The 11,232-nt window shown below is 40.4% G+C and overlaps 1 protein-coding gene across 1 annotated transcript; it reads left to right on the top strand.

The window, feature by feature from the left end:
* The first annotated feature begins 6 nt into the window (after positions 1-6).
* On the top strand, positions 7-7,479 carry FRG1 (FSHD region gene 1). Its single transcript, XM_010149761.1, has 9 exons — positions 7-31; positions 295-362; positions 2,146-2,268; positions 3,216-3,273; positions 3,439-3,553; positions 3,929-4,033; positions 4,770-4,861; positions 6,326-6,436; positions 7,344-7,479. The coding sequence occupies exons 3-9, from the start codon at positions 2,202-2,204 to the stop codon at positions 7,378-7,380; spliced, it is 585 nt and encodes a 194-aa protein (XP_010148063.1). The 5' UTR covers positions 7-31; positions 295-362; positions 2,146-2,201; the 3' UTR covers positions 7,381-7,479.
* Positions 7,480-11,232: the final 3,753 nt, after the last annotated feature.

Below are 11,232 nucleotides of genomic sequence, written 5' to 3'. Positions count from 1 at the left end.
AGCTAGTCCTCAAAGGGGCGAAGGAGAAAAGGTGAGGAGTGGGCCGTTCGCTGCGCTGGTCTGGGTCTGGGAACGCGAGCGGGAACGCGAACGCCGGCCGGGTTTCCCCCGCAGCGCTGGGGTCGGCCGGGCCGGGCCCGCCCCGCCCCACCGTCCAGGGGATTTGGGGTTGTCAGGTCCTTGCTCCCGGCTGGGTTAGTGATCCGCTCCCGTAGGGACCGGGAGCGAGGCCGCATGAGAGAGCTCGCGGTGGAAGGGAGACGCGGCCTTATTTCTTTGCATCTCTCTTCGTAGCAAGAAAAAGCACAAGGAGAAGAAAAGGAAAAGGGAAGAGGATGCGGCAGAGCAACTGGATATTGTTGGTGAGCTGCTTTCCGGGAATTGTGTGACAGTGTGGAAGCTGAAGGGATTGTCACAGGACTTTAATGTAAACTGAGTGTAGTCTCTGTAGGGATATACAGCTATTTTTCACAACACATTGGGAGCTCCCTAGGCTCCAAATGGAACTTCTGACACCCATGGGATGGATTTTCTGCATATCTCATTAGCTAAAGTATGTTCTTATATAATCTCAAGCTACTTATCAGCTTGGATCTCTCAGTCTTTTTTTTTTTTTCCTCTCCAATGGTATTTGCTTCAGGAGGAGAGACTTTTTAGCACTGTAATGCTGTTATTTAATGAATGCATTTGTGCGTGACTTAGATCTTCTGTTACTATCACTTTAAAAATTAGTGGTTGGATTAATCACCTGTGCTTTCTGTTCTTACTCTGCCACTAGTTGCTTTCTGTGTTCTTTAGTTCGCTCAAACCTTAAGATCCTTTCAAATGAAAGAGGCTTGATTAGTTTGTTTACTTGGGTTTAATTTGACGCGCTTGCTTGACTCTTGTGATGTGTTCACGCTGTAAGTCTGCTACTGTATATTGAAACTGAAATTGCAAACGTTTACTAGTAACAAAATATAGCTTTACTTTTTCCTTTTTCATAAAACAGAAGGATCAAAGTATGCATGTATCATGAGCAGTAACTTGACAGACTGTTGCTCTTCACCACTGTCATGTCCTTGATTGAGCACCATTCACTTCAGACAAAAACAGCTAAAAAAGACCCACAGAGTCATGAGATATAGCTGTATACATTAGCACAGCACACATTACAGGATAAATGTAATTTTATTATTTGTAGATAGGTGTAAGCTAAAACGGTGCAAGGGGAAGAAGTCATCCCTGTTCCTATGTTAAAACAAATTATGACATATGAGAAAATGGGCTGTCATGTCTTACACTAGGAGAATGTTACAGATGTTCTACATTCTTTAGTTTAGCTAGATTTCAGAAAAGTGGGAGTGATTTGGAAATTTCATACACTGATCTGCAAGCCTTGACTGTATAAGGATAAGGCAGTGGGCTCTGCACGTTGTATACAGACGGGGAAGATTATTTCTGCTCAAGGCAGGTTGACTTGCCAAATTTACCATGTGGAAAAAAGGCATCATATTCAGGTTAATTAAAAACAGTTGTTATCTTAATCAGGTAGGAAATGCTTGTAAGACAGTAAACCAGGAGAAAAATGTTACTGTTTAAAACCTGTAAGTGGTGTAGTTCCGATTCATGCACGTGGGTAGGGCTACCTTTACCTTTGGTAGATTTATGTGAGCCTTAAACGTTCAAACACAGATTGGCTCGAACAACTGAAGTCTAAGGATTACAGCTCACAAGAAGTAATTTAACAGTAAGATGACATAGTTTATCTGTTTCTGTTGTGCTGGAGAATCTAATAATTAGGTGTGACCCCCAAAACTGCAGGAGGCTGGTTCAGAGGTAAAAAAATACCTTTCTTGAAAGGTGTATCTTTGATGCATCAACTGAAGGGATCAACTTGCTGTATGGCCTAACACAAGGGACGAAGCGTGGGAGCCTGTAACTCGGGATGGCAGGGTGGGTAGAACAGTAGGACTTTCTGATTTAGCAGCACCACCGTTAAATTGGCTCTGTACTATAAAATAATGCACAAAGATCTTGAGATAGCAGTAGCAACTGTATCTTTAGACTTTCGAATCTCAGAGAAGACACAGAAATACCAGGTCTTGAACTACTGTAATCAGAAGTTGTAATTGTTCTATTAACTGGCATGATTTTGTATTTTAGGAAACTGGTGGGCTATCAGTAATTTTGGTGAAATCACAGGAACTATAGCTATAGAAATGGATAAAGGAGCTTACATCCATGCCCTCGACAACGGCTTGTTTACGCTTGGAGCGCCGCATAAAGGTTTGTTTCAGGAAATTTGGAAATAAGCGAGTTTAGTAATGAAAGGCATAAAAGTAGCATCACTTAAAGGCAAGCAGTTTTACAGCTAAAAGCAGTTTATTACAAATAATGCAGTAATCTTAGCCATAACCTGCAGATGACTTAAACCTAATGACTACCAATCAGTTTTACTTATCTCGTTTCTTGCTATTTTACGTGGCCAATAAACAGAACTGCGTTGGAAGTGATCACCTGTTAAAGGCTGTACCACTTACTGGATAAAAAGCAGTATAACTTTTTATTAAATCCTGTAAAAATCTTTATGGTGTCAATTGAAGAGTGAAGCTCAAGGCAGATGAGTTTCAAGGCTTATTGCTGCATTCTCCTCTTAATGTACTTGTTTTGTTGCTGCACACGTGGGCTGCTAATGTGGTGGGGTAATTCGCTTGTCCTTACTTGGAATTTGAGAGCCATCAGTCAGAGAGGACTGTTCCAGAACCCTGATAGTGTGGTTCATCTCCAGGGTGGGATAAAGCAATGATAGCAGTTTAATCTCATTTTGATTCTGAGGGATGGAGAGGCCAGTAGCTTTTAAGATACTGAGCTGTTTTACCACAGCTACACTGTAATGCATTTTTTTTATGGAGAAAAACTGACATTGCAAGGAGATTAATGTTTTCAAAGCCACCTGGAGAATTACAAAACATTCCCAACTGTAAATTCCTTTCCACAAGGATTGTCTTTAGATTGCTTAAAACAAGAGACAAAATAAATACATGAACATAAATGAGCATCTCTTTATTTCTTTAAAAATTCCTTTTTTGAATACTCACTTTTAAAAGAAGTACTGCAGCTTCCCATAGTATTTAGCAATGGCCGATGTTTAATTCTTTTTTCAAACTGCACTATTAGCAGGCTGAAATACTGTATGTCTGATACTTAATACTAATGGAAAATTCATTCCTCAGATGATGAAGGCCCTAGTCCTCCTGAACAGTTTACAGCAGTGAAGTTGTCTGATACAAGGTAATTACTGTAACATGTTACAAGTTTTCATACTTATCTTTGTTTCTGGTGTGAATACATGTTTTAATATTCTCTTGAAATACACTGTCTACTAATAATGTGTTTGTGACTTGTTGGATACTGAGAATGGCTTAAATTAAAAACATCCTGTGTTTTCCTTTTGAGGATTGCTCTGAAGTCTGGTTATGGCAAATACCTTGGTATCAATTCCGATGGACTTGTTGTTGGACGTTCAGATGCAATAGGATCGAGAGAGCAATGGGAACCTGTCTTCCAAGATGTAAGGTGTTTGGAATAGTTCGTTTGGTGTTCCTAACTTTTGCCTGTATTTTGGGTTAACCTGTATTGATGTTCTTTGTGGGGTAGAAGCCTTTTGCAGTCTATTCCATGTTGTAACTTTGAATTTTCTGTTCTCCCAACTGCAATGCATTTACTGTAATTGGAAGTTTTTAAAATAATTCAAGTTACTGCCTTTTGGCAGCTATAAGCATCTTAAGAATGAAGGAGCCAGCAAGTCTGCTGGCTGGCTATTGAAGTGTGAAGAATAAAACACATTTACAGAGTTATTTTGGTGTATTGTAGAGGGTAAGTGTTATGAATCAAGGATTATGTACAAATCTCTTTATACTAACAATATGTGATATTATTTCTGCAGAAGAAAATGGCATTACTAGCAGCAAATAGCCGTTTTATTAGATGTAATGAAGAGGGAGACATAGAAGCCAAAAGCAAAACTGCAGGGGAAGAAGAAATGATAAAGGTAATGTAACTTCTACAGATAACACAGCATGGGCATGGATATTCAAATGACCAGGTGTCTCTGTGCTACAACTCACTTTTAATGCAGTTGCAATAGCTTTCTATAAGCTGTTGAGTGATGTGGCCACAGGAAGGGTAAATGAGCTCCAGGGCTGCATAAACTGAGATATTTTACCACTGCAGAAGGGCAAGAAGCTAAGGGACAAGACAATGTGTGTGATATTCCAGATAGTTCGGAACAGCTGGGTACAGAAGGGATGAATTGTGAGTGAAGCAGGGACGGAGAAGGTTTTATCAGATTGATGCAGAATGGGAGATCTTTTAAGTTAAATAATGTAAAAAGACTGTCTTGACTTATCTGGATGTGGAAAATATATGTGTGCCTCCAAATAGAGATAGGCAGAGCAGTAATATTTTTAACTCTGTGTCTGAAAAAAGCATTTTACCCCTGCTCAAACTAAGAGCTGTAGTAATGCTTCCTTGAGATGAAGGTGATTATGTCTTGCAGTAGTCTCATGGATTACATTTAGTGTTTCCCATGCTTCAGGCAGCTCTTGCTCATATTGCAGTTGTCTGCAGTTGTGAATTAACCAATCTGAAAGCTGTGAACTGAACAGAATGAGAGTCATGTTGTCTTTATGAAGGATATGTTGTTGTCTTTGACCTATAATCTCTCGTTCTAAAAATACAGGTGTATTTTTTTGTTACAGTGTTTTTTTTTTTCTCTCAATGAATAGATTCGTACTTGTGCTGAAAGAGAAGCGAAGAAGAAAGATGACGTTCCACAAGAAGACAAAGGAAATGTTAAGCAGTGTGAAATCAATTATGTGTAAGTAGTTTAGAGCTCTTAACAGGATCAACTACCTTTTTTCACTTCTTTTTGACCCTTCCACCAAATATGGCCCCAAACTCTCACCCAGCCTTTCACTTGCTTTACCTTCAGCAGAACAAGGGAAGAAAATAGGATGCGAAAGCCCATGGGTCAAGGAAAAGACAGGGAGATTGTACCATTTACAGTCACAGACAAAATAGACTCAGCTTGTAGAAAATTAATTAAATTTATTGCCCATTAAAGTAGATTTGGATAGTGAGAAACAAAGGCAAACATTAAAAATGACACTTTTCCTTCCCCCGTCGCCCAAGCGGAGCTTCACTCCAGGTTCCTCTACCTGCTCCCCCAAGCAGGATGGGGTTATGGGTCACTACCTAGTGGTTTGGTGGGATTTTTTTCCCCTCTGCCTGTGTGGCATTTTGTCCATTCTTAAATATGTTTTAACAGAGGTGCCACCAGCTTTGCTGATGGGCTCGGCTGTGTCCTGTAGTGGGACCGTTGTGGAACCAGCTGTGTCCAGCACAAGGCAACTGGCCTTTTCTCACAGAGGCTAGCCCTGAAGCTCCCCCACTGCCAGTGCCTTGCCACCGACACCCAATACGCTTTCGTTCCCTGACTTGTCATGCTAGTATCGTAGAATCACAGAATACCAGGTAGGAAGGGACCTCAAGGATCTTCTGGTCCAACCTTTCTTGGCCAAAGCATGGTCTGGACAAAGATGGCTCAGCTCCCTGTCCAGTGGAACCTTAAAGTGTCCAGTGTTGGGGAACCCACAGCTTCCCTGAGAAGATTATTCCAATGGGTGATCACTCTTATTGTGAAAAACTGTCCTCTTGTGTCCAATCAGAATCTCCCCAGGAGTAACTTGCACCCATTACCCCTCATCTTTTCCATGTGACTCCTTGTGAAAAGGCAGTCTCCATTTTCTTTGTAGGCACCCTTTAAATACAGGAACATGGTGACAAGGTCTCCCTAAGCCTTCGTTGTTCAAGGCTGAACAGACCCAGTTCTCTCAGCCTTTCCTCATAGGGCAGGTTTCCCAGTCCTTTAGCCATCTTTGTGGTCCTTCTCTGAACCCTCCCCAGCCTCTCCACATCTTTTCTGCACAGAGGTGACCAAAACTGAACACACTGTTCCAGAGGTGGCCTGACAGGTGCTGAGTAGAGTGGGGTAATGACTTCTTTATGAATGCCCTTTGAGGCAACCCACCGCTGTGTTGGCCTTCCTTGCCTGTAAGGGCTCATTCCCACCTAGACTGCAAAAAAACCCCAAACCAACCTCAATAGTTACCACTTTCAGAAGTCTTAGTGCAGTATTTGATAATGTGATGGTTTCCTGGAGTTTATTAGGCCAGTTGTCTACTACATAACAGAAGTTAAGATTCTGATTACAGCTGTAGTTTTATTGAAACACAAAAATTTAAAGTAGTTTATATGTTCTTACATTTTCTTCCCATTACAGAAAGAAATTCCAAAGTTTTCAAGACAAAAAACTTAAAATAAGCAAAGAAGATACAAAGGCCCTTAGAAAAGCCAGGAAAGAAGGCACTTTTCATGAAATGCTGCTTGACAGGTATTTTGGAACACCAAGAAATAATGTACTGATTTAAAAACTGCTGGGAGATGGAATCACAGGAAACCCGGGATACAAAAGAGGGCTAGATTTCAGGGTGTGGGGTGTTGAGCATTTCCTCTCTTGTCAGTGTTCTGGGGCTGGCTTGTCTTTTTTGTTGTTGTTGTTCTGAATTTTCATTTCTTTGGCTGAATTTGGATTTGGTTTGGATTTACCCAGAAATTAATTATTTTGGAAATCTTTAACTAGGTTGTTCAGTTTGCTTAGTATAGAGGAGTTGAGGGATGAATCTTTTTAAGCACAAAAATTAAGCTAATTTTTAACATATCCAATACCTATGGCACCAGGATATTTTGAAGAGGGGAAAGCTGCATTTTAGCAAGAAATAGTATTTATTGAACAGTCTTCATGTTATCTAGTGGGGATAAATTTATCCCATCCCCACCCACACACCCCAGCTGAGACTATAGGAACTGTCTTGAATTTTTAAAACCTTTTGTATTGGTGTACAGTACGAATATTTGGAGTAATTCTGTGGGTGGAATGCAGAAGACCTGTTTCTGATAATTACAGGTGATGTGAGAACGCTGCTGGGCTGTCACAGGTTGAGTGTCAAGTTCAAATCAGACTGAATCTGAATTCCATTCCTCAGAGTGGGCAAAATGCAATTCATCTCGATTTGAAGGGAAAGACAAGGTTAAGTTTAGACATTGCTGTTCTAGCTCATCAAGAAAAGCAAGTTAATTAACAAACCCAAAGTGTTGTTAGGCTTTTATATGTGCTTTGAAGTAAAGTTTAAGAAAAACTGCTTTCTGTTCTTCTGTAATGCTTTGAGGCAGATAAAACATGCAGGTGTAATCATACTTGGTCTTAATCTGTATCTTTTTTCATTACTCTTCCCATATAGGAGAGCCAAAGTGAAAGCGGATAGATACTGCAAGTGACAACCAGCTGGTCCATTTTCTTCTGCATCTTTTGACGATGGGGTCAAATTGAAAACAAGAGTAAAATGTTTTATAATTATTTTTTATCGAAGGCGTTTTGCTGATGTGTTTTTTACATTATTTTTAAAGGATCGTCTGAGAGCTATAACTGAGCATCAAACTAATGTCATCTTTCAGTAATGAATACTATTAAGTTTACTCTAAAACTACATGCTGTTGAAATAGTGAGATAATTATTTAATGGAAAAGAAATTGACCCACTGAATCTTCCAAGGTTGTTGAAAGGAACCTGAACCTAGAGGCAGGGCAGAAGAAAACATGGTTAACACATTGAACCATTAAGAAACACGTAACTCTGTTAAACAAGAAGTAGGAATTGGAAATGCATGTCTTGTAACATATCCTGCCAGATCCTGAGTAGGACGTCTGTGGAGCCATGTGAGGCTGGGCCAGAACAGGCTTCGTAAAACAACATTCAAAACAGACCCACTGTGCAAGCTGGGAAGTGGCACAGTCCATATGCTGGAAAAGTCATGACGAGTCACAAGAACTCTTATAAATGAGGGTGGTTATTTCATAAGAAAAGGGGTGGCTCTTTTTGTTAGCAGTCCGCTTATTTTACAAGAGGAAACAATTGATTTTGCAAACTTGCTGGTTTGGACTTTAATTTGTGTAATAAAACAGCAGGACTGTTTTTTAAGGTCATAGAATAATACGCATTCTTAGTATCCCATATAAAATATGGTTACCCCTGTCTGCTCTGATTACCAAGAAGCTTTCCGTAATAACAACTTCATAGGAACTACCTCGCTCAGAACAATTGCTTCCTCTCACCACAGCCTCTGTAATCTGTCAGTAACATTACTTGGTAAGAATGTTGAGGGGTTTTATGGGAGCAATTTGGATTGTCTCTGTGGAGTTTGTACTACTGGTCAGTTGGAAGTGCACACATAGTGCAAGACTGTAAGATAATGGCGTGTCCAAAAAGAGCACAAGAGCGGACCAATAAAGTATAGTCAGCAGTGGCAATTTATGTTGGTCTAACTTCACAGGTGGTTGGTCTTGAGGAGGAAGTATGAAGTACTTCTTAACAATTACAATGTAATTAAGCCCTGGATGGACTTTTCAGCATGAAAACAAATGATAGCTGGTTAGGGAAGGCTAGTTGAGCTTAGAAATAAATGCCTTTATTCTTCCAGGAATTTAGAAAAGTGTCCATATAGCCCATATAGATTTTATGGACCCAAAAGTAGAAAATCTACACGAGCTGGGCAACTTTAATGGTTGGATTTTTAGAAAAACAAAAAATTCCAGACCTTCTCTGATGGCATTTCTCAGCTTTCCATACTCTGCTCTCTCCCACCAGGTATGTAAGTTTTTACCATAGGCCTTTTCCCTCTAAGGCAGCAGAATTTAATTGGTTTATACCCATTACACCTACCATTCACTTAATACCTATTTTGCAAGAATAGGCACCCTCACTAGTTGTTGTAAATTGTTCAGCACAATGTAACAGTATCACATGGTCACATAAACCAATCAAATGCTTGACATTTTTAGCAGTATCAAGTTAAATAGCCTCACTTCAAAGTTTTCCGATTTTAGTTCTAGTACACAACTTTTGCGTTTATTCTTCAAGCTTACCACATAGCAGGAACGACTGAAAGTTACCTTTATTTCCTTCCAGGTTCTGTGAACTAGGCCTTCTCTCAAAGCCAGCAGTTGCAGGGAGCATTGATGTGTTTGTAGTGAGACTCTGCATTAAAACACTCTCAAAAAAGGAACTGCGACTAGCAGAACTGGTCTTTGATTCTACTGTCTTAAGTATCTCCTGAACGATATTCAAGTTCCCTCCCATATCAATCACCTAGTTATAAAACCATATTAACTGCATCACTTAGGAATACTTGGCTTGTATGAAGGGAATGGCTCCAAGAAAAAGGGACATAAATTACCAATAGTGGGTTGTACCACCTTGGAAAAAGTGATTAATTTTTCCCCAGAGCCCCTCAGTTTGGTCTAGGGCTGGGGATTAGGGCTCATTAAATAGTTCTGGTTGTAGGTACCACGCTACACCGTCCCTCCCCAGAAATGTGAGTAACCTGATGTACAGCCATTGCAACATCACGGACCTGGAAGTGGCCTCCTGCCAAAACTCATCCCAGAAACGCTGGGAAAGAGGCAGCACCACAAGGAGCAGGCTGTAATTATTTATTATACAGGCCACAGTAATTATTCATTGGGCAGTTCATTGCAGCTGTCCTTGATCCACAATCACTGTGAATCTTGAACGCATCTGAAGTGAATGCTGAGATTGATGTAACTGATTTTCCTTATAAGAATATGTTGTTTAAATATAATCCTGACGGGTAGAACACATAAAAATGATTACTCGGACACAGATGCAGCTGGAATGGAAGTGTGCTATGCTGGTGGAAAAGCTGTTGAAATGAGTCCTCGGAATCTGAAGAAGAGCCTGAAAGCCACGGAAAGGAATTTCACATTTCCTATATATCAATGTAAATAGAAGAATGCAAGGTGTAGGTGCTGTGAGTAGCTATAAGCGATAGTAAAGGCGAAATGGAACTGAGAGGCGTGTTTGTTACAGAGCTAGGAGTAAGTGAAGCAAAAAGAAATGTCAGCACAAGTGAAATGAGGCTGTCCCCAATAGAAGAGGAAGTGCTGGGTTTGGCAAGGGACTGGCAGCCCTGCAGGGAATAAGGATATTGTAGTAGCGGTGGGGTTGCCTTGTGGGTTGGGACTAATGATTCACTAAATTCCTGCTAAAAAATGTGATCTGAGATAACACAGAAGACTGCAGGCTTCACTGGGAATTTAGTCCCAGGAAAAGGAAGTGAAAGGTATGACAAAACAGTAGAGATCAGTATGTGAATTAAACTGTTGCTGTAAGGAGTCCATTGGGATACTTTCCTATCGGAGGTATTCATGGATTTGTCTTGGTGATAATATGTCCTGGCAGCAGTGTTAGCACAAAGAGCTTTAATTTAACTGAAACAGAGAAAAAGGGGAAGTAACGTGTACAGCTGCTACTTTTGGAGGAAGGAACGGATCTTGGGAGTGATAAGACAGTACTGGGGAGATGAGTATGAGAAAGCAGAAGGGTGGACATGACACCTTTGGTGGGTATGTGTGACACCAGCTCTCAGTACAGTTAACGCATAAACTGTACATCTTAAGAAGCATTTTTCTTCTAAGATTTTTGAAAACTGACAGAAGAAACCTAGAGAATGAAATGGAGGACCTAAAGCACTGTTGTAGACCCTGGAAACCAGGCGTTCTGATAGGAACACAGCAGAATAGCCATATTCAGAGAAACACGGCTATTGGAGGATGCTACCTATTCCTTAAACAGAGAATTTCTTTACTGGTCAAGGAACTAAACCAAAGAGGCTTCATAAAAGTAGGTTGTGACTGTGTCATGTGACAATGCTGTCATTTTGTCTTCAAAGCATTCAGAGTTTGTAATTTTTCCAAAGCAGTCGTTTAGTTTCTACTGTTGAAAATGCCATAAATATAATAAAGCACCTATGAGCCGTCTGTTCCAGAAATTAAAGCTGAGCAGAAGGAGCTGCAAATGTTTAGGAAACAACAGGACCAACTTAATTACCATAGACCATAACAGTATGCTCACAGAGCTGCAAGTAAATAAACAATTATTGTCTTAAAGGTATTTGTTTCCAACCAGAAGAAATTTGCCTGGGCCCTGTAGAAACTGCCAGATTTCTTGTTTGTGAAAGACACTCACATGAACATCTCAAGGTTTCTCCTGTAAGGCTGTCATTTTCTTAATTTCCTAAGACTGGTTCTGTGCCTTCTTCCACCAGCGCTTAA

Source organism: Eurypyga helias, unplaced genomic scaffold (assembly GCF_000690775.1).
Source record: "Eurypyga helias isolate BGI_N326 unplaced genomic scaffold, ASM69077v1 scaffold15034, whole genome shotgun sequence".
NCBI classification, from domain to species: Eukaryota; Metazoa; Chordata; class Aves; order Eurypygiformes; family Eurypygidae; genus Eurypyga; species Eurypyga helias.
Note: the sequence above shows the minus strand (reverse complement) of the source record. Positions and strands in the feature narration are given on the sequence as shown.

What these genes read in the sequence shown, in the direction of transcription:
- FRG1 (XM_010149761.1), top strand. Translation starts at nt 2,202, where the DNA reads ATGGATAAAGGAGCTTACATCCATGCCCTCGACAACGGCTTGTTTACG. An exon ending in GTGAAGTTGTCTGATACAAG is followed by an intron (nt 3,274 to 3,438) that starts GTAATTACTGTA and finishes TTTCCTTTTGAG; the next exon opens with GATTGCTCTGAAGTCTGGTT. An exon ending in GGGAACCTGTCTTCCAAGAT is followed by an intron (nt 3,554 to 3,928) that starts GTAAGGTGTTTG and finishes TTATTTCTGCAG; the next exon opens with AAGAAAATGGCATTACTAGC.